The following is a 23,795-nucleotide window of genomic DNA, read 5'->3' on the forward strand; positions in this document are numbered from 1 at the left end:
GGGAACCAAGCAGAGGGCCTTCTCAGTAGTGGCACCTGCCCTGTGGAACGCTCTCCCACCGGATGTCAAAAAGAACAACAACTACCAGACTTGTAGAAGACATCTGAAGACAGCCCTGTTTAGGGAAACTTTTAATGTTTGATGGACTACTGTATTTTAATATTTTGTTGGAAGCCACCCAGATGGGCAGGGTATAAATAATAATAATAATAATAATAATAATAATAATAATAATAATAATAATAATAATTAATAATTAGAATGCCAAGGGCACTGGTGTTACAATTTTGGTCCTTGGTAAGAATCCTCTGAATTCTGATACCCAAGAGAGCATGCTCATCTGTATAGTGGCGGGGGCACCATAATTACTGAGAACTATTATTTCCCAGGGGAAGGTGGAAAATAGCAGCAGGGTAGATTACTAGAGCATTGTGGGCACAGAGAAAGAGCTACTTGTAAAGGAAGTCAAGTGAGAGATGTGGAAGATGTCAGGCACAGAGGAAACAGAAGGGGTTAGGCGGGTGGCTGAAGAAAAAAGACTGGGTGGTAGGGAGAAAAATATGAGATGTTGGCAGGAGTGTTCTCTAATCAGACACATTAGGGAGAAAAACCAGCAACAGGACCATTGCTTGGTGTGCTGATCCTGTGTGAAAAGCCACCCAACTTTGCTTTTTTTCCCCCCATGACAGTTTTGAAGCTCCTGAAGATGGCGACTGGGATGCGAGCATTACTGGACACAGTTGTGCAAGCACTGCCACAGGTAAATGAAGCCATTTCTTTTTACAGAGGATTTTGCACTAGTTTTTTTCATTTAAGAGTGCAAAATGTTTAATTATGAGATGGGCTGAGGCTGCCATTCCTGAGGGGAAATGAAAGTAGGCCTCAGCTGCCAACAGCCCTAACATTCCAGCCCTAGGCTTATTTATTCAGAAATAAATTCCATTGCATTCAAGAGGACTTGCTCTCAAGTATGGGAGTGTAGAATTGTACAGCCCAAGGCTGAACTCTCAAAGATACTTACTGAGGAGTAAGCTCCACTGGGCACAACTGCATTGTACATGTTACAAATTCTGAAATATTGAAAGCACAGTTATTTTATCTTCTGCCTTTTGGATGGGGGGTTGGTATCGCCACTCCCACATTCTTTTCTACAAACGAGATATCCCATACTTATTTTAAAAAGGAAGGTTAGAACTCCAAGACTGATGAAGTGATATTTTCTACTGGCCAACTTGGTTGGTATATATGAATATGGAAGTTTGTAAGTTTACTAACCAAAAATAATAAGACTTAAGATTCAAAAGATTCTAAAACAGTACGTTTGCAAACTTTCCTAGAGCTCAAATGGGGTCTGATATCATATTCTCCATTTTGTATCTTATGTACACTTCCACCTGTCAGCTTTCTCTGGCAAATCATAGTGCTTTTGTGGGAGACGGACATGTCTGCAACTCTCACACCCATTGGTCAGCTGTGGTCATTACCATTAGTCCAGATACTCTCACTAAATCACTACAGGAGGCAGGAAGGAGACAGCAACAATTGTGTAAAAATAATGATGGTAACTCCAAATACCAATGACAGCAGAGAACACTTGGATCAGCAGCGATCTGCTTCAGCACTGTGTAGATTGTAAGTTTCAATCACACTGATTCAGTAGGCTTGCCACTTGCCAAAACACTACAATTCCTCAGCTATGCTTCCGTCCATTAGCTCCACTCACTTTCATTTCACACTTCAGGAAAAGAAACAATATTCAGGTAATTAGCTCTTTATCCCCTTAGATACTTTTATCCCTTTTAGCCTCATTGAACACAGTGCTTTTACACAGTGTTAAATGATCTTACTCCTTTCTTTCTTTCTTTCTTTCTTTCTTTCTTTCTTTCTTTCTTTCTTTCTTTTCTTTCTTTTTTTGTTTATCTCACTATGCCCTTGGCTGGATGTACTCTATACTAACAATGCATGCTTTTGGTGCTCAAAGTAAATAATGCAAAAATGCAGAATCGTATTTAATTTGGCATCATTCATTCTGATTTCACTGTTCTCAGAACTGGAAATATTTTGGCAGTGACTGGTGTGTCAAAAGACACTGCATATGACCATTTTTGTTTTCAGGACCTTTGGCAATATCTACCACTACATTGTCAGACATATTCCTCTAACCATAAGGGCTGAAAACCAGCTTTTGAAAAATGAGGTTTTTGGGGCCAAAACAGACCCTTCATGTTATATCACCTGGACGACCCATTTGAAATAGGGAAGGCCATGTCCAATATTCAGAGAGGCAAACAAGATTGAAAGAACTGGCAAGGCAAGGAGGTCTTAGCCCTTTTCCTACCTCAGAAAGATGCTTCAGGCTGCTTCCTTCTCATCCCTGCCATGGGAGTTTAAGTGTGGTACAACACACTCTCAGATTGGGGGCAAGGGACACTTCAGTTCTTTACTTCCATTTGCTTTAGCTCATGTATGGAGTGAGAAGGTCTAAGTCTGCTCAGTGGTCCCTGTATGGGAGGCCACTTTCGAACCTCATGCACCCTGCCTTGAGTTTCATGATGGGAAAAGGCAATATATAACATGTAATAAATAAATAGTCATCAAGTGTGGATGGGATCTGTGACTGTTTTGAAGGCCAGCTAGGAATCTGCTGGGGAGCTAGAATGGTTCCCCAGATTGCCAACTATGCGTCTCACATGGCTAGACTATAGACCTTGCTCCTATAGGAGGCAGCATCTGCCACCAACTTAAATGCATGAGAGAGAGAGAGAGAAGGTTGTTGATGGCTACTAGCCATGATGGCTATACTCTGCCTCCATGGTTAGAGGCAGCAATGTTTCTGAATATACCAGTTGCAAGAAACCACAGGAAGGCCAAGTGCTGTTGTGCTCAGGTCCTGCTTATGGGTTTTCCACAGGCATCTGGTTGGCCACTGCAAGAACAGGATGTTGGACTAGATGGGCCATGGGCCTGATCCAGCAGGCTCTTCTTACATTCTCATGTTCTTAATTTACAAAAAGCACAAAACCTCCCCTCCTCTTTGAACTCAAGTGCCAGAGGATGTTAAGAATGTTTAAACACTATGAGCAGCCGTTCCATTTTTAAAAAATAATAATAATGTAAATTGTTCCTTTCTCATTTCTCTTTTAATTATTTTCATGTAACTGTAAAGTGGGAGCACCAAATAAAAATAATGTGCTTGGTTTTTTTTTAAAAGAAAAGAAAAAGAAAGACTAAAAATGGGCCTGACTAACTCTGTCTCTCTATCTTCCTTCTCCATTTTCCATTCTCCTGTCGAATGCCTGTTCATTTATCAAGACTCCTGCCCCATGAGAAATAATGCCTGCTCCATCTTTGCATGTAGTGAAATGTCACCTGAAAGGCAGCAGCTGGATAGGGGGATTTGCATGACTTGCAAAAGGCAGCTGCTCATGAGAAATACTCAGCATTGATGTTCCCACTGCCCACAACTCAATTCCCATGGGTATCAAGCCAGGAGCAAAGTGACAGAATTCCACTTGATGGACGAGTGGCTTGGGAAATGGGGATTACACATACACTTTGGTTCTTAGGAGATAATTGCTAAAGAATGAATAATGGCATCCAAGAGGTCTTACCGAAGCAGTTATCTTCTATCTTGTCTATTTAAAAAAAAATGAACATGTGTTTTTCTGTTGGTTGGTTATTTGATTATCTCTTTGTGTGAATGAGGTGAGCCTGAAACTTTATCTCGAATTGTTACACATGAGACATGTGCGTGATATCACATTCTTGCCTCCAGTGCACTGCTATCTGATGCAACTTGTAACACTTTTAATTGTACTCTGGATTACAACTCTACAATTCTGTGGAATCCTTGCCTTCTGTTTGCTGCTCTGTCTGTGCAAACCAGAATCCCTTGTTTTCTTACACTGAGAACATATCCCCACTTTTTATCATTTACAAAAGAGGGAGCTATGGTACAGAGGCTATGAGTCCCACATTTTAGATGTTCAGAGGGCAGCGTCACATTGTTCCTGGGGTGGGAAAATGCTTCAATTGCTTAGAAGAAGGAGAAGTGTTTGAGTGAGAGAGATAGAAGGGGTGTGGCTCTGGACTCCACCCACTTCTTGCATGCAGCTGCTGACAGATTCTCCCCCACCCCAAAGAGTACAGCCATCAGGAGGAAAGGGCTCATCAGTGGTGTTTTAAACCCCACTTGTGTGAAACTATTGCTCTTCATAAAAATACCAAAAATACCACATCACGAGGTGGGGGGTTCAAAATCAGATATATTTATTTTTTACTATATATAACATTTATCATTGAAATTATTAGGACATAGATGACCAAGTCTCTGTCATCAAGGAGGGGATGCAACCAGCTTAATCAGTTAATCAGTTAAAGGCATTCCTAACCACTGCCACCACTTGGGCATCCATGAGCATCACCAGGCAGTACATTTACTTTTTCCAGGTGAGTGCAACACTATCCAGAACAGGCACACATACTCCCTGGGTGTGGGTCCCTTGCACTGCCTACCATCATCGTCCTTTCTTTTCAGGATTTAACTTCAGTTTGTTAATCTGCATCCAGATAACAACAGCATCCAAGTTAGGACTCTTAACTGCTGGCATTAGGTTTGGTGTTAGCCAGGGGCCATCAGCACATTAGTGACACTGCACTCCAGAATGATGAATGTTCTCTGCCTGTGGCTGCATATAGATGTTTAAAAGCATTGGGGACAAGGTGGCACCTTACAGCATTCCAGGCCCAGGGAGTAGCACCAACCCAAGGCGACCCTCTGCACCTGCCTTCATTGCAAAACAGTGTCTTCAGGTTATCCACATCTGAAGGCATGTTTCCCTATCTGTAGAATTTGTGCTGCATTGTTCTTCAAGCACCGGCAAAGCCTAGAAAGCACAATACTTTATTCTTTCTTTAGAAGGCAGCTTCATTTAATAATGTTGCATGATGGAGGCTGCAAAGATTAAGCCATAGTTTAAGCCATAGTGCATGGGGGGTTTCACTCAAGGCAGTAATAAAATTTTCAGCACTTACCGGTAAGTGATTGGGTTGAGTTTCCATATTTTGCACACTGACTTCAGGGGACAACCAAATTATCCATAACATTATTATTCTCAAAGATCTATGAACTCTGGCAGAACAAGTACTTCAAAATTAAACCCTTTCCATCCTGATAACCTTTTGCTTTATGTCTTATGTCTTTCCTTTTTCCTCCTCTTGTTTTTCAGACACAATCTTAGCAAACAATGTAGTAGTCAGCCTTCCATGCTGTGAGCCAGGTGTACTACAGAAGTGTGGAATTGAAGTGCCTGATTTTGGCTGAGGAAGGGGTGGGCAGATAGGGAGTCTCCACTGATTGGGCATTTGCTGCCCAGCCTGGCCAAGATGTGATCTCATCCCCCCCCCTCCCCGTGTGGACATGGGGAAATGCTCAGCACCTCACCAGGTTGCATCCTTAGCTGTTCAGGTACTCCATTAAAGGGGTCCGGGAAGGGATGTTTTTGTCCAAGAGTCCACATGGGGGTTAATGGAGAATAACACCCTTCCTAGTAGTGGCCATGGCAGGATTGTAACACCTGGTGCATATCAGGGGATGACTCCCTAGTTAGGGTCCACCACAATTAACAACCACCAGACCAGCTGCTTGATACCAGATACATACCCAATGCCTTGGCATAAGCATACTTGCATCAGTAATCAATAAAAGTTGCAACCTATTTCAACCCAATATCAATGTCCTGTTTGTTATTTTGATGGTTGGCCCCTCTCTAGGCCACTGGCATCATGCGCCTGGGTATGCAACTGTGGTGCTCTCTGCTCCCTGCATCATACCTTGTTTGGAGGCACCCAGGAATCCTGCCTTCAGTCACACCTTCTGAGTCAAGTTCAGTTTGGGGAGAACAAGTAGAAGATGGGTGTGCTTTCTTGATGCTCTCTGTTGACATTTCAACTTCCAGTTCAGACTGTCCACTTCTGGTTCAGACTGCTCATTTCCAAAGTATTTTTAGTATACTCCACAATCAAACTGCCCCCTTATGTTGAATCTGGTAGCATTTTTCAGACTCCCTAATTTGTTGCTGTGTATTTGTTAAGCCACCTTGGGGTTCTACTATTAGATATCAGATCTGGCCGTAATAATACATGCCTTAGTTACATCCCAGTTGGACTACTGTAACACACTCTACATGGGGCTGCCATCATCCCTCCAATAAACAGAATAGATTATCTGAATCATTTGTAAGAAGCACAAATGGCAGAGGTGTGTATATGTGTATGATTTCTCCCATGCTACTCTAATGGGGATTGAGTGGTGATCACCCAAAATTGCAACGTTTGCACTTACTGAACTGTCAAGCAACTCTGTATTCCCATAGGTCTCAGCTTGGTGACGTATCATACGCATTAGTTTGGCTTGACTTTGGTTTATATGTTTGATTTGTTCTTAGGTGGGGAATCTTGGACTGCTCTTCATGCTCCTTTTTTTCATCTATGCTGCTTTAGGAGTGGAGCTCTTTGGGAAACTCAGTAAGTTTTCTAGCACAGAGGTGGGTAACAAGATGCATGGAAGATTCCCATCATGGATTAGGGTCATTTTTTCCACATTAACTAGCAATTAACAGAATTTCTGAGTATCTCCAAGAATCTATCATGACAGGGAATACCTCTTGCATGGTTTGTTGCCCACAGTTAGTCTATTTCAAGGATGGGTGGCCTTTGCTTTCCGTAGTTACCCCAGTGAATTGTTTTTAAAAATAGTACCTCTGGGTACGCCCACTTGGGGCAATCAAGGACTATCTCAGCCCAACTCGACTGAAGCCTAGCTGTGCCCAAATTGACCCAATCTGTTTTAGGATTTGGGCTTTGGCTGAATCCAGGGCACAGCCCTACTTTCATGTACAGAAAATGAGCTTGTATACGTTATTATATTATTTAAGAAGAAATTATAGATGATTCCTGTACACACAGGAAATCTAGGAGACATGACTTCTGATCCCAAAATGATGGATTGATAATTATTATTTATATATTTATGCACTTGCCATATACTGTGACCAATCCTTTTGGAATTATTGGGCTGAAGCATGGAGTTCCTCAAAATTTAAGGTCTTGAGGATGTAACACTTGAACAATCATTAGATGAAGTTGTAGCTGTTATCACTAAGTGAATTAGAAATTCAGTCATTTACTTTGTCACTCTCACTGGCTCTAACATCTGGCTCCGATACATTTGCTGACTGAAGCTTATACATCCTAATAGGCCATCAGTTTTAATGAGCAATGCAAACACAGCATTTTTGCACAGTAGCATCCAGAAGTAATGTAGGAATATAGTTTGGATCTTCCAAATGCAATAATGGAAGACAGACATTTGGAAAGTAGCTTGACATAAAATATTGCAAGAACAAGATTTGTGTGTGTATGCATATGTGCGCCCTGATAAATATGGGAACTCATCAGATTTTTGTCATTTTGGCCATTCCAGCTTGTTGGCCAGTAACAGTATGCAAAAGCTATATTTATGTGGACTTGGATATAAAGCTACAATTAATATTACAAAGAACTGCTTTTTCATCTCTTGCCTTTCACTGGAATATAGCCAATGGTTCACTTTTTCTCCTATAAATCACTTCTTTCCAGTTTGCAACGATGAGAACCCCTGTGAGGGTATGAGCCGTCATGCCACCTTTGAGAACTTTGGGATGGCCTTCCTCACACTTTTCCAGGTCTCCACTGGTGATAACTGGAATGGAATCATGAAGGTAACTTGGGCCATTGTTGGAAATATGTCTTTGTTCCCAATGAATTACATCCTGAAATGGAAACAGACCAGCACTTATTAGAAGTTGTGTGTGTGAGGGTAGAGAAAAGAGTAAGATTGAATAATGTTGCAGACATCTAATCTGTGGCTGGGTATAGAAGTGTTGGTGCTTCATGGGAGGGAGGAACCTGAAGAGATCCTAACTTGGCACATAGAGTTCATCTCAGGGCAGGTGGTGAATTTTCATAGTATTATCAGAGCTTGTGTAGAATCTGAGTTGAAAGGAAAGAGAACTGAGAAATTGGCACAAGTCCTTCTCACCATATTACACAAATTGTCATTCTCTAGTATTTTATAAAAAAAATTGTCTGTAGCAATGCAACCTCTTCTCACGTGGAATGGGGTTGTTTCATTAAGATGTAAAAGCTAAAAAATGTAAAAAGCTGGTTTTAGAGTAATGTATAAATATGAAATCAGATAAGGCCCTATGAAAGATACTCCACCATATGCCTGCCCTAGTTTTGACCCATATCCTTCTGCCTTGACAAAGATACTGGTAAACCAGAACTGCGGCAGTAAGGCCCACGAGTGAACTCTCCAGAGCAAGCAGGGCAAGAATCCCCCTTACCTTTGTAACCCTGCACATAGTTTCTAGTCAATTAAACAAATACCATTTGATGCCAAATCCCTAACTCTATGAATTTTATTTTGCAAGAGCAAACATATTAACACCAGTTAGACTTGTGCAGAGCTTGCCTGATGCCTGGGGCGAGAGTCTTGTTGGAATAAAGTTATAAACTCAAACAAAAAGGCAGCTGGTCCCTGGCAGGGCCTCCCGGGGCAAGTGTACCTGGCTGCCCCCAACCCTCTGCATAGGCCTGACAGCAGTGTTCCTGTTTATATGTACTGAAATAAATAAGCCCTTTCCCAGCTGCCCCCCCTCCCAATTGAGCTGCAGTTGTTGACTACTGTGGAAAGGGCCTTTTCAGTGGTGGAACCCTGGTTATGAAATTGCCACTCCAGAGATGTTCGCCTGGTGCCTTGCTTATATTCTTTTCAGTGCCAGGTGAAGACATCCTTATCTTCCTGGTTTTTTTATATCTTTGTACTTTTAATCCACTGAATCTTAGATCTGCTTTTAGTGATGCTTTACACCTTCTGGTGTTTTACTTGCTGCCATTGACTTTAGTTGTTGTTTTATTGATGACTGATGGATGTCATTGCCATTTAATGTTTTATCATAAGCAGTCTAGAAAACTGTGTCATTGGGTGGCATAGAAATCATGTAAGTAGATAGACAGACGGAGAGCCCATTAGGAGTAAACTGGAACTGACATTCCATTGGCATGCTGGAAAAGGCCAGCCAACTCGACCAATTTCCTGTGATTCCAGGAAACTTTGGAATTAGAGAAGAGAGGAGAGTTCTGTGTCCAGAAGCTTTACCTCTTAAAGGTGCCATCTTGCATCTTTGTCTGTATACTTTGTCTGAGAGAGAAACCACATTTGCATTCATTACTTCGGCCTTTTCTCTCTTCTTTCTCTCTATGTATATGTGTTGTGGGGTTTCTGTTTGGTTTTCTTTGAGGGTGTTTTCTTCCTCATTTGTGGCCTAACGTGTTCCTCAAGGACACACTGCGTGAATGCACTCATGACGACCGGAGCTGTCTCAGCAACCTGCAGTTCATCTCGCCACTCTACTTTGTCAGCTTCGTGCTCACCGCCCAGTTTGTCCTCATCAATGTAGTAGTAGCTGTGCTTATGAAACACCTGGACGACAGCAACAAGGAAGCACAAGAGGATGCAGAAATGGATGCTGAGATAGAGCTGGAGATGGCCCATGGGCTCTGTCCCCGTAACTGTGGTTCACCGAGTGCTGGACACGATGGAGGAGGTGGGAGATTGGATCCTGGAGGACAGCTGTGCATGGCATGCTACTCTCCTGCACAGGTAGGTGGCGGTGTTTGGTGGTTGTTGTGTTGCTTAATTGCAAGACTTTGGCACATTGATGTGGGTAGGAGAAGGGCAGCTTAGGTGGTTGCAGAACCTGATGGTGGAAAAAAGGTGCGTCTATAACCATATGGCCGGCTGGCATTCAGTTCTTGGATGGGTGTTTGGACGAATTGGCAGTCACATGGAGCCAGAACTTGGAACAGCAAAGGGTGTTCTATAGAACTGAGACCAGAGTTCTTTGTGGAATGAGAAGGGATTTAAGTGAGTGAGTGGAAGTGTGTTAGCAAAGCACAGGGGCTACTGCAGGGCAAGGTTGAGGAACACTTGCAACATTGGACAGGAAGCTTCTGTGGTGCCTCTCTACACATGGTCAGTTAGTCAAATTAGTCCCTCTCTTTCACATCATCAAGCAGGGCCACATTCTGCCTACTTTACTTGCTTTTTGTAAGACCATACAACCTCTTTTAGCCTTCTGGATAAATTCACGCAGAAGAACACTGAAACAAACAAAAACTTGGAATTCTTAAAATTATTTCTCCCATCCTCCCCCTTTCTTGTCCCCTAGGAGAACTTATGGCTGGACAGTGTCTCTTTAATTATTAAGGACTCCTTCGACGGGGAGTTAATGATCATCGATAACCTATCGGGCTCCGTCTTCCATCATTACTCCTCGCCGGCCATGTGCGAGAAGTGTAACCATGACAAGCAAGAGGTAACCTGCGTGCGAGGATATGGGAGGGGGACCCCCCCACATGTGCGAGAACACACCCGCACACTCTGAGGCCTTTGAGATCTCCCTGGGATGGTCTCCTGGTGATAGGTGACTTAGACTTGAAGCTTTGAGTTTTGTTACTGGTGTGTTCTTGAAGTGAAGTCCTTGTCAGGAGGAAATGCATATTTGTATCAGCAGAAGGCTGAATGAACAGACAGCTGGACCAACGAGGCTGGCAGAAAAGAATAGGTAGATAGACAGAGCAAGGAGAAATCATGGAGGCAGAGTTCAATTTTTCACTAGGAGAAAATAGGTTTGTGGGAGAAAGACGTTGTATTGTCTCACTGTTTTCAAGGTTCAGCTATCAGTTCAACAAGGCATTGCCTGATCAGTTTTAAGCCCAGTTCTTCTCTTCAGTTTTCCATTTCAGCTGATGAGACTTAGGCATGTTGTTCAGTATTAAATATTTGCAGCTATCTGCAGAGCAAAATTTCTAATGAAAGTGTAGTTCGTAAGTAAAATCCATTTTTAAAACATGAGTTTAAAGATATTGGTTAATCCTCACTTTGTCTGTTCATCTTGTTGGCAAATGGCTTATTGTGGACCCTTTGGTGTATGATTAAAATTGCTACTGGAAGACATAGAAAGAGGCTACAATGGGAGAAATCAGATTTTGGCTCTAGGTGTTAGCAACTGTTGTAGGTAGCTGCTACAGAAATGGTCAGGGAAATGTCAAGAAACTCATGTCATTCTTACAGGTAACATAACCATTCACTGTCATTTCTCTCCATTTAATTTAAATGTCTTAGTTGCATTGATTTCAAAGAGTTTAAGAAGTCTTTGACCTGTGAACAAAGATTATCAGTAGTAGTTTACTATCATATCTAAGAAGTCAGATTGGCTCCATGTGAGAGTACTAGATTTTATACATATATTAACAACACACTACACTTGTATCTTCTTGATCATTAGCAGCTGAAACTTTTGTTTTATATTAAAAAGTACATTACGAAAGGAGTTTCAAAAGTTGTAAAAACACCATAAAGTAAATAATCAAGTTTACAGAGAATTATAGAACTCAGTATCATAGATCTGGATTCAGTGAGCCCCTGAGACTGCAAACAAAAAATACGCATCCTTTAATTTTAGCTCCAGTGATTCATCACCTTCTATTTGTTAAAACAAAATCGAAAATTCTTTCTAGTAGCACCTTAGAGACCAACTGAGTTTGTTCCTGGTATGAGCTTTCGTGTGCATGCACACTTCTTCAGATACACTGAAACAGAAGTCACCAGATCCTTAAATATAGTGGGGGAGTGGGGAGGGGTATTACTCAGAAGGGTGGTGCACTATTTGTTAGTGCACTGGTGCTGGAGTAAAAAGGGGAAAGGGGAAATCATATACATACATACAAACTTTAATGTGCCTATTCAAGACATTGATAATAATTACAGAATAGCACGCAAGCCAGAGAAAACTCTGCACTCTCAACTCCCGTAGTAATAAAATGTTTAACTGTGCATTTAGTTTGAATTCTGTATAACTCAGTGTCTTTTTCTTTTTTTTACATTATTTGTTTCCTGCTAATCTCTATGAAGGGAAGTGTGTGTGTACTTGTGGCCAATAGTAATGATAATGTGCACCACATTTCAGACCCATATTTCCTCCATGGAGATCATCTTCATGTAAGAAAAGTGAAGCATAAGGGGCACCCCTTAACTATGCCTAACATTACCTGGCTTATTCCCATATATTTCCAGTCATAAATATCTGAAATCAAGTGCTGGCCTGAGTTGCACAAACAAACCAGCAGTTGCCTCGGGTAGTAATATTTTTTAAATGGTGAACCATGTGAGAACCCAAAAACCTCCTAAAACATCCAGGTATCTGTAAGCCAAATTGAATTTTAATAGGATTTGTAAGGCATGTCTTGACCTAGACGTGTTTAGGATTGTGCTATAAGTAGTGATGCCGACCTAGCAAAGTTCATAAGTATCCCTTTAACTCTCAGCTACAATGTTTAGTCCAGTGGATGCTTCAGAATGACCCAGAAGCTTACAATTAATGAACCACATCCATTAGGTTATTTGACCCTAGTAAGGAGCTTGACATAGTCCCAGAAACCGTGGATTAGATTTTCTGTTGCTCTGGGGCACCATCTGAAAACAAGTAACTGAACTAGGGAAGTCTGTGGATTGCTTCCACAAATGCACAACCCATTCCTTACATGTATTTTAACTATGCATAGAGGAAAACGGCATGAAAATTACCAGGAAAGTGACGTTTTATGCTCTGGAAATAGTTAGATGTAAATCTGAGATATACCTGGCAATATTCCTGGGACCTGCTTGGCTATTCATACATTTTAAACCTGCATCTGAGCACTTCCATATTAGAGATGCATATTGCTCCAGCCATTCCCCTGCAAGCATTTTCAAAACATTATACAAGTGTGATGTCAGGAATGGCTCTAAGCAAAGTTGGATGGGATCCTGATCAAGGGCAAAATAGACTGGGAAGCTCTCCTGGGCAAGACACAAATTTGAAATGACTCAGAATTCCATAAGAGCAAAGTAGCGCTCTTGTGTCACTTCCATTTGTTTCAGAGTTACTGGCTGAATGGATTGTGCCCAAATCTCCCCTTTATGTTCCATAAGCCACTAGACTTTGCCAGCTAAATGAGGTACATGGATGATGGTGGCCACTGCATTTTTCATTTGCTGTGGTCAAAAGACTGGGCATCTTGTAGGACTGATGCATGAAACCCTAGTTTATTTTAAGAAGCCCTGTTTACAATAGCATATTTCAATTATGATGTTTCCTTTTCATAGAATCATACTCAAATTATGTTGCTTTAGTCCAATACGTTTTTAAGATGATAAAAGATAATATATAGAGAGAGAAATAACAGAAATTGTTGCAGGATTTCTCCACCTTCAAATCAAACTGATACTTTAATTCTCAAAGCACTAAGTAATTTTTATTGTCAAAACATATAAACATTTGAGAGTATAGCATGAAAATCCTAATTCTAGTTTTAAATACATTTCTCCCAACAACTGTAATGTGTATAAATTGCAGTATTGAAATTATGTATTTCAGAAACTCGCATTGTAAATAAATAGAAACAATATTTTTATTCCCACACCATTAAAAAAAAAAGATAGAAAAACATATGGGGATATTGCAGTAACTCTTTTCTTTTTAAAATAATATGTAAGTATTCTGTAGTCTAGGCTAGAATTTTAAAATGTAAGACATTTTCTCACCATACTAACATCATTGCTCCTTTCATGACATTAGTCTAATTTCATTATCTGTCTTTATGAGGTTTGCATATATCTAGCAATTTGTACTGGTGGCTCATAGAATCATAGACTCATTGAGTATTTAATTGGCATCACATGATCTGTCAACACATAATGGAGAATTGAAGCTCTGAGCAGAATGTTTTTTCTCTTTATGAATTTGTTAGGTGCTTCTTTTTGTGATGGATTTCAATGGAAAAGATTGTCACTTCTTGCAAAGCAGCAGTACAGCAAATATTAACTGTTCTAGCATTCGTAATCCCAGGGTATTTTTGAAAGTCACAAATCAGGAAGGGTTACTTTTAGAGTCTTTTGCAGATATAATATATCAATGTTCCCAGAGGTGCAGAGTTGAGGGTGTTTTGATATGAACTTCAGTTATGTGTGTGATAGTTGATGAAACTCATTAGATGAACAGTTCAAACAAAGGCTATGTTTCCTTTTTGTGTGTAGATATTGTGTGTAGATAGTTGTGTTGTGTGTTGACGTGGTGTAATTGTGGTTTTCCTTTCCTTTCTTTTCTTTTCTCAATGTTTGGATCATTGGTGGTGGTTATACTTGGTAAAAATTTACATTTTGCATAGCATTGGGCACAATCCAGCACGCAATGCATAAATCCCATTGACACTGCAGGATTTAAGCACGCAAGATGATGCACTGGATTGTGCCCACAATGCTCTAACCTGAGTAGTTCAGTAGATAGCTTCCATGGAAGTACCGTTGTATTAGTGCTACAAAGATTGTTGTCATTGTGTCCTTTTGCTGGATTACATCATGATGGTGGATTACCTTTTTGGAAATCTACTTCAGGCATATCTTCCATTCATTCCCAATGAGGTATTGGTCTGAAGGAGTCCTAACATGGCACTGCCACTGATTCTGCTATACTTCCTGTCCAAAGCCATCAGCTCTCCATATCATCTTTCGTCACTATTTACAAACAGAACATGCACACACAGTTCTACACAAACACAGGAAAGCAAAGACCTTGCCCGAGGAGCCCTGCAAACTAGGTCAAGATCACAGAGATGATACACAACCAGAAAAGATCAAATGCCATACTAGATTAGTAGAAGTTCTCTAGAGGCCAGTGCTGCCTTTTGAAAGTGAAGATAGCTACGTTGGCTGAATCAGAGGGAAAATAACGAGGAAAAACTAATCCAATGAATGAAATGGGAGAAGATGGGGAGAAGATGTCAAGGTGTAAAGTTGTGGTGGAAAGAAACAAGAGATAAAGACATAGGAGCAAAGACTTGAAAACAAGGAAGATTCCCTTATAAAGTTAAATAAAAGCAACAAGTGGGAAAACAGGAGAGGGAAGTAGAATGAGAGCAGAGTGTAGGATTATTATTTTTAGTTCCATCTTAGTATGCTGGAATTAGAAAAATGAAAAGAAGAAAAATAAGCAGGGAATCCAGAAGGAAATAGCTAGAGGAGTTGCTCAACTGCATGATATTGATATGGATTGCATGAAACATGGTTACTGTTGCTGGAATGAAGGTGTCCCTATTATCATCCTGTTTGACTGGGACAGGTTCTTCTATTCTCAAACAAGGGTGTCCTTTCCTCAACTGGTCTCTGGGATAGGCTCTGTCTGGAGAATCCCCCTGTCTTTCCTCCACTGGTATGGAATCAGTTGCATCCAGAATCATGGAGCCAAAATCATTAGGGCTGAACAAAACACCTTCGCTCTGCATTCCAACCCAAGAAGATGTTGATAGTGGATGTACTGCAGCTGAAATGGTCCATGAGAAATGCCAGTGACTGCTTTGTTCTCTCTTTTTCTGTTCTTTTCTCTCCAGAAACAATTTATTTCATTGTATGCAGAATTGGGTTAGGACTCCATAAACCTCATGTGTGGTCTTCCTCCTTGTCATCAAACCATTTCTTAAAGCAATGTGACTGGTTGAGCCATAGAATCTATCTGTGATGTGTGATAGCTTTCCCCCACCCCCTCTGACTGCAGGTTCAGCTGGCCGAAATGGAAGCCTTATCACTCAACTCTGATAAGTCTTCCATCCTGCTTGGGGACGATGGAGACAACAACAGTGTCGATCAGCCAAGCCCTAAGGAGGAGGAGGCCAAGGTAAAGCTTTCCAAGAGTTTGTGTGGATATATATCCCCCTTTGAAACAATCACTGGGCTTCAGGCCAGATAAGAGAAAGTACTTCTTCATACAACACGTAATTAAACTAGGAAACTTGCAGGAGGCTGTGATGGCCAACAAACTTAGTTGGATGGGAGACCTCCACTCCCTCCACCTTCTCATAGTAACTAAGGTCTACAGGGACTTATACAACCCTTCCTTAAACTGAAGTGTCTTCCTGGGGTCTGGCATATGAGCTCCTAGAGCAATAGAAGGGAATGGCATATGTGTGACAGAAAATCAAGCTAGTAAGCTGTGTTTGTGTGACTAGGGCAAGTGGTGTGGGTTTCTAAGAGGAAATAGGTATAGAGAGGATATTGCCAATGTTCATACATTTCTTTTTCTGCTAGCTATAACTTATCCGGATGCAGATGATGCATATCATAATGGGATATGGATGTGATTGATTGATTGTTACCAGTTAGTGATCATTGTAGGATAAGTGTCAATCCACTAGAGATGTTAAGGGGAGGCAAATTCCCAAGGGCAAGGTAACATAAGGAGATGAATTGTTTGATTAGAATAGGAAATAATTATTATCCCTTTTGCTACCCACAAACTCAGTGGCAAATGCCTCTTGCAACTGGGCTCTAGTGTCCCAGGCATATTCTGCAGGTAACTGAATATAGCTGTAAATGTTCTTATTAATCAAATAATGGATTTGACCATGGTTTTATTCTTCTTCTCTTTTTTGGATAAATTTGAAATTTTATAAGGCAAATGTCTTTCTTTTGTCTAGGATGGTGAAGACAGTCCTAACTCCACAGGGATTGTGGGTTTGGAGGAATGTCTCTTCCCTTTAACAAATATGGAAGCTTCTCCAACTCCAGAAAGCTACTTGTGTGAAGTGGAGAAAATCTCTTTCAGTCCAGTCCAGTCTTGGCTGAAGAACGAGAGCAACCCAGGTGGGCAATACCCTAGTGCTCCTTTGGACAATCCCATGGTGCCAGGCAGAGATACCTTGTTCTTCTGAGGGCCACTTTTTAAGATACATATTGTACTCGGTTACAGAAAGCTGACTACAAATACATGCACAGTTTCATCAATTCCAAATTGCATACTTGGGAATAAATTAACTGATTTTCCCCATCCTTTCTCCCATTCCATCCATTTCCAAGGGGGGAAATGCCAATGTAATCCACTTCATCAGTTGTCAAGGACAAAATATATCACAAGATTGGCTGCATAAATCTAAGCGTATAAACTGTTTCTTCCCTACATCATCTGTGAGCTGCACATCTTTTAACTTCAGTTTGCAAATTCAGCCTCCTGGCCTTGGCAATACTATTTGTTTTTTAATTCATTATTTCATTTCTATGTTCCACTCTTCCTCCAATGACCTCAGGGCACCATACGTAGTATGTATTTCCCAACAGATCTATGCAATAGTTTAGGGTGAGAGAGAGTGACTCCTACAAGGTCACTCAGTGAGCTTTATAGCAAAGCAGAGATTAGTCATCCTAGAATTGCCTCTGGCTTTCTCGCTCCTTTAAAGCCAAAAAGATTTCAAAGTAAAGCCAAGCTGTAAGTAAAGATCAGTCCTGGACCATTGCCACAGTTTCTCATGCTGACACACCAGTGGGTACTGAATTAGGCCTTGTTCACATCACCAACTCTGTTCTTTCTTGGTGTTGCCTGATCTGCCCTTGATGGATTACTCAGGGAAGATTGGGCAGTCGGAGAAGAAACATGGCTGGAATAGAGGTACCGCTAGAAGTAGAGAATAAATTCAATTCAGTTTGCATTTAAAAGCGAACATATCTAATTCACAATTTTCAGAAACCATACATGAGCTGAAACTCAAGCCTTCAAAATTTGTGCTCCTCCAGATTCTGCAGTACAGTCCTCCAACCAAGTAATGTGTGCAAAAATGTATACACTAGGATAAAGTGTTCATATAAATGCATATATTAGTTTTATTAAAAAAAATAGAAAAATGCAGTATATTAGGGGGAATTGCCTTGCAAAAGTGTGTGTATTTGGCAAGATTGTATATAAAAGCGTGTGTATTAGGAGAAGTTTACACAAGAAGCTCATGAATTTTCATGAGGACTTTTTAAAAGAAAATCTCAAATTGATGTAGAAATGTGGAGAACTGAACTTTGGAAAAGACTGGAAAAATGAGACAAAATGAAAGTGACATATTCACCCATCCGTAAGGGCTGCTAGCTACTGTCCTTGCTGGAAGTACTGGCTGAGGGTGAAGTGCAGGGTGAGTACTTCCAGTATTGGCTACCCAGCAAGAAAGAGAGAATAGATGGCAAGGTGGAAGGAAGCATTACAAGAAAAAAATCAAATTTGATTGCCTGTGTTTCCTCATTAAAGTAGTGACATGTGGATGTACCCTGCAGATTTCTGACATGGGTAGAAATGGATTTGAACGGTGCTGATTTTTTCCTCCTTGACTCTGTCAGGTCCTCCCACCCCCTTCTCTCCAGATGCATCCAATCCCCTGTTACCATTGCGATCAGAGTTTTTCATCCCAGCTCTTTCTGCCAATCCACCAAGTCAGGAGAAAGCTTCCTGCCCAGAGAGCCTCCCAAAAATCTCTTTGCAAGCTTCCTGGGCGTCTCTGCAGTCTCCAGGTGTCCACTGCTCACTTATCCACCAGGTAAGGACTCCTACAACCACCATTCCTCCATCTGTCCATTGCCAGACATTTTAGCCTCTGATAGACTTAGGGTAGAGAGGATTACATGTTGCGTGGGAAAAGAGGTGACTGCCACATTTAAATTTTGCACTCTGACCTGGAGGTTGGGGGGGGGGTATGTTCCGCACAAACAACTTTGTTCTGTAGGAATTTGCTGGAAGACGGGCTTCTTCCATTTGCTTGTTTTAGCATCTCATCAGTGACATACAGCAAAGCTTCAAGGAAAATGAGCTCATGTTTGAAGTTAGTGTCAGCTCCATCACAGACGCAAGGACTGTGCTTTGTTGGTATAGTCACAATTGCACACCGTATTGTGAATTGTCTTTACCTTGGGGGGGGGGGTTAATAAAACTAGGTATCCACGCAGGTATGAGATCCTCAGAACTAGATATACATTATTGGGGTTGAATATTAGATAAACCTAGTATAAGTGCTTTTCCCTAGCTTAGCCACACCTTGTTTCAGGTGTTTTTCTCTCTAACTTCCTTTGGCACACACCTGTGAAAGAACAACAAGTCTGGGGGGAAAGATGAGCAGAGGAAAGCTGCAGGTGGATAAGGAAAAAAGATTTTTTGTTTACTTAATTTATACCTTGCCTTTTGACCAAGATTGTGACTTTCCAGGCTGTTCTCAAGGCCCAAAGCTTTAATGCTGCAAACTGGACTGGACTCTTGGCCCTGACTTTGAAGACACAGAATTTGTGTGGAATGTGGAATTTCAAACTTACTTTGCAGCCCCAGATTGGATAATAGTTCTCTCCTGTCCCAATCAGGGAAAATTTCCATTTTGCAGTTTTGTGGAGGATAAGGCTACTATAAGAGCTACTAGCCATGATAGCAATTTTCAGCCACCACTATCAGAGGCCCTGAGTGCAAGTTGCTGGAAGTCACAGGTGGGGAGAGTGGCCTTGCACTCAGGTTCTGCTTGTGAGCTTCCCATGAGCATATGGTTGGCCACTGCGAGAACTAGGCTGGATCCAGCAGCATCTATGCTCTTCCCCATTTCCCCCTATATTTATGCCAAGATCCAACCACCTCACATGCACACCTCACATACTGTATCTTCTGAGTCCTCCTCCTTCTTTACTATAGGTACTGTTGGGGAACAGGATATGTGTCCATTACCAATCAAGGGAGGACATTTCTACATCTCACATAGTTTTAACCAGGGGCCTATTCCCCTCCAGGCTCTCAGATGTAAGCTACTCCCACAAAGAGTATAAATTCCCTATGCGCAAGAGGCCTGGGGAGAGGCAGGGTACCTTTCTTTTTAGCCGGGAAGAGTCTTTCTTGATCAGCAGTGATTGGGCACATTGATGTGCCCACTCGGCATCACTTCTATGCCTGGCATGGACCCCAGTTATCTAGGTGCTTGAGTGACATAAATAATTCCCCAAGATTAAGTGTACTTCCATTACTTTGCTACTAAACCCATAGCTGCCTTGTTGTTGTCCTGATTCTAATGCTGTGGACAATTAATGTACATTGGAGTCACTTCATATGCTTTGGAATGAAGGGTTGTGTGAAGCGGGGAAGAGAGACCTGCTCCCAGACATGGCTCCTCTCTTCCAGGTCCTGCTATTTTACAGCTGCTTGGTTGCAGCCCACATTCTAAGATGGAAATCGATTGCTGAAGGATGTACAATTTTGGTCTTGAGCACATGAAGGACGCATGTGCCAAGAGCACTCCAGAGTCCCTTTTTACATAGCATTGACATGTTGGCAGACCAGCTAAACAACAATAATTAAAAGGGGGTGGCCTGAAAGAGATATGTAAAATTAAAAGCACTGTGGGGAGAATTGAGAGAGAGCATGGAAATAAAATTTTCTCTCTCTTACATAATAATAGAACTGCAGGGCGTCTAATGATATTGATTGACACTAGATAAGGAGAGTCAAAATGAAATATGTCTTCACAAAGCACAGAATTAATGCCATTCATTACCACAACTTGTGATGCTGGCCACCATCTCTGATAGCTTTTTCCAAATGAAAGGCTAATTTACTGGAGAAAGATTCATCAAATGTCTTCTAGGTAGGACTGAAAAGACAAAGACATCCGTGTTCAGAAGTAGTGTCCCTCTCTCAGGTTCTGGAAACAAGCAAGAAAACACCTGTCGTGTAGTTGTCTACTGCTAGAGACAGTGGGTGCCACTCAACTACATTCTACTCAGAGGAGACCCATTGCAATTAATGGATCTAACTTGGTCACGTTCATTAATTTCAGTGGGTCTGCTCTAATTAAACATAGCTTAATTAGGGTGCTGACATTAATGGCATTTGGTCTGATCCATCATTGATATATATACATACATATATATATATATATATATATATATATATATATATATATATATACACACACACATACATACATATAATGGCAAAGTAATGTTTGGCCAACAGTGGTCCTTGTGATGGTGCTGCACATTGCTGTTTTCAGGAGATACTGCTGATTGGCAGTTAAGAACTGGAACAGTGTCCACTGTGCCTTCTGCAGGGTGGTGAGAGGTGAATTGGGGGCAGGCAGCATTGAACTGCTTTAATGTTAACCTTCCCACTGATTCCCCAGTTGCAGCTGATGCCCCAGTCCCTCCCTCACCCAATATCATGACAACGGAGAAATCATAGGACAGTAGAGTTGGAAGGAACCCAGAGGGTTAACCAGTCCAACCCCCTGCAATGCAGGAATCACTGCTAATCAACCACTTTGTTTCTGTTGTTGATTATTGACCCTGCAGACCACAGAGAGCGACACCTCCCTGGAAGACTGCAGGAGCAACAGTTCGGAAGGCAGCTTGCAGACTACACTGGAGGACAGCTTAAACCTCAGTGACTCGCCCCAGTGCACCCTGGACCTCCCAGTTGCACTGTGCCCAGTGCCAGCCACAGCCACCAAAAAAGCCTTGGTGGCACCTCTTTCCCCTGCCTCCCGGAGGCAGAGCTTGAGGGGCCGTGGGATCTTCACTCTCCGGAACATCAGCCGGCACCAGCGGAGCCACAGCAGCGGGGGGAGCACGAGCCCCGGCTGCACTTACCATGACTCCATGGACCCTTCAGACGAGGAGGGCGCAGGGAGCAGCCTGAGAGGCGGAGGCAACAACAGCGAGCAGTCAGAGACCCTCAGCAGTCTCTCTCTGACGTCCCTCTTCTCGCCGCCCCCTCCGCCCCAAGGTCTGGCGCTTGTGAAGAAGTGCAACAGCACCAGCAGTCTCCATGCCAACCCTTCCTCCCGGGGCTCTGCAGCAACCGAAGGCAAGCAGTTCTACTCTGTTGACCCCAGGGGTTTTTTATCCATGCCCTCGTGGGTGACGGACTTCTGCAAGAACAGCCCCTCTCCGCGGGAGGGCAACGTACCAGAGGGCTCAGACAGAATTGAGACTGCAGGCCACAGCTCCCCGATTCCTTCCGAGTTGCAGCTGGGGAGTGGAGTCAGCAAGAGGAATAGATGAGGCAGCTCCCTAAGACAGGGAGGAAGAGCATCGTGTGAACAAGGGAGCGTGTGCTGGCTGTCATTTCTGAAACAGTTCCAAATGCAGGAGCTGTGGAGAAGGAAACAAGCAGACACGCAAAATATAAATATGTGTGTGTGCGTGTGTGTGTGCGTGCGTGCGCGTGCGTATGTGTGGAAAACAAAGACTTTTGTATCATACCTCAGAGACACGAGAGAGCGAAAGCAATATGTGGACCCCCCACCCACCCACCCACCCATGCACGGGACCACCACCTCTGCAAAGATGACAGTGGGGCATAGGAATCCAGAGAATTCTGGGTGATGAGGCTGAAGAGCCTCTGGCCCGAGGAGTAGCCTGGGGGGCAGCCGTTTACTCCTCTACATAGACAAATATATATGTACAGATATATAGAATGATTTATTTATTTTTTTTACAGAGAGCTTAGGACTTCCAGAAAAGTGCTAAGCGTGAAAAGGGCAGGGTCTTTGGGGGGGGGTGTTATTTCAGACTGAAATCAGCAACCAAGCTGTGTTTTAAAGGTTTGGGAATCTCTTTTGAGGAAAATCATATTGCTCTATGTTTCTATTTGGGAAATAGTAATAGCGCAAAAGCTATTGTCCAGCTGTATGGGGCGGGGAGGGCAGCAAAGGACAGCTCACTACGTGAAAATGCTCCATGGAGATACTTAACCATTAAATCTTCAGCTGGGGTTGTGCCCTCTCAGTGTAGCTGAGCTCCTCAGGCAAGGACAATGAAGGCTCCATTTCTTAAATGTGAACTCTGAGGGTCTTGCAGCTCTGACTGTTGGGCCATGGAGCACTGGAGGCTATTCAGGTTTGCTTTTTTTTAAAGGGGTGTGTGTTAGACAACGAGAAGTCACAGGGCAACTACTGGATGCTCCAATTCTCATTGATCTATTTTTTTCTTTTTGCAAAAAAAAAAAATCTAAGAAAGAAAGCTGCTTGGGGGGAACTACTCTGTACTGTTAAGGGGTTTGGGGTGTAGAGTTTATTTTCTTTATCATTCAGTACTTTTGAAGAGTCTATTTTAGAAGCCCAAAGGTGCAAAAACCATCTCTAGAGAAAGGTATGTTATTTTTTACAAATATATTGAAAGCATAAAAATGAAACGCGAGAGAATGAGAAAGAGTAGCAGGCCGAACCTCAAGTGTAAAGCGCCATTAGCTCTCTGTCTCCAGTTTGGGGCTCATAACTTTGACACACGGGAATTTATTGCTGAATAATCCTAGGGAAGATGGGTGAGACTTGTTCCTCCCTAATGCTTTTTTATGGCCTTCTATGCTAATTCAGTGTGGTGGCTCTTGGATTGTGTCAGATGATATAAGAATTCAAAACAGTCTGCACTTTTTTGGGCCCCGGCAGCAGAAGTTGATGGAGAGGGCCAAACTGCAGCTGTGGTTGGCATTGCATGTATCTTTTTAAAACTTTAAATAGCTGCTGCTGCTGAAAGGCAGGAAGCAGGATGGATTGGGACCATGATGCATGCAGGGCACCTTTAACCCTTTCCCCTTGTTTCACAATCCTGACAGCCCCCCTCAAGCTGCTTTTTGACACAGGAAGGAAACCCCCCCCCCCACTGGCTCCAATGAGCACTTCCCTCTGGTGCCAAATAGCAACTTGAGGGGTGTAGGAGGAAAGAGTTAAACTGCTTCCCCAGATGCTACAGTGTCAGCCATCGTGATTTGGCCCCACATCAGCTATTTATGGTCTTTAAAAGTTACACACAACACCAAACTGCATGTATAATGTCACATGTAGTTTGGCCTTGAGTGAGTGTGTGTGTGTGTACATGTGTG

General features: G+C 42.2%; 1 protein-coding gene across 4 annotated transcripts in view; it reads left to right on the plus strand.

Moving 5' to 3' along the window:
• The window catches only part of CACNA1I (calcium voltage-gated channel subunit alpha1 I), a 262,441-nt gene extending 240,321 nt beyond the window's left edge, over window positions 1–22,120 (plus strand). For 3 of the 4 annotated variants that reach the window (XM_033162213.1, XM_033162214.1, XM_033162216.1), the window contains exons 28-36: window positions 690–760; window positions 6,447–6,525; window positions 7,639–7,760; window positions 9,386–9,706; window positions 10,275–10,421; window positions 15,696–15,815; window positions 16,615–16,780; window positions 18,290–18,486; window positions 21,266–22,120. In XM_033162213.1, coding sequence (XP_033018104.1) covers window positions 690–760; window positions 6,447–6,525; window positions 7,639–7,760; window positions 9,386–9,706; window positions 10,275–10,421; window positions 15,696–15,815; window positions 16,615–16,780; window positions 18,290–18,486; window positions 21,266–21,976 — 1,934 coding nt within the window. In that variant the 3' untranslated portion in view covers window positions 21,977–22,120. The remainder of the gene's footprint in view (window positions 1–689; window positions 761–6,446; window positions 6,526–7,638; window positions 7,761–9,385; window positions 9,707–10,274; window positions 10,422–15,695; window positions 15,816–16,614; window positions 16,781–18,289; window positions 18,487–21,265) is intronic. The other variant, XM_033162215.1, reaches the window with a different exon arrangement.
• Window positions 22,121–23,795: the final 1,675 nt, after the last annotated feature.

Source organism: Lacerta agilis, chromosome 10, assembly GCF_009819535.1.
Source record: "Lacerta agilis isolate rLacAgi1 chromosome 10, rLacAgi1.pri, whole genome shotgun sequence".
Lineage (NCBI taxonomy): Eukaryota > Metazoa > Chordata > Lepidosauria > Squamata > Lacertidae > Lacerta > Lacerta agilis.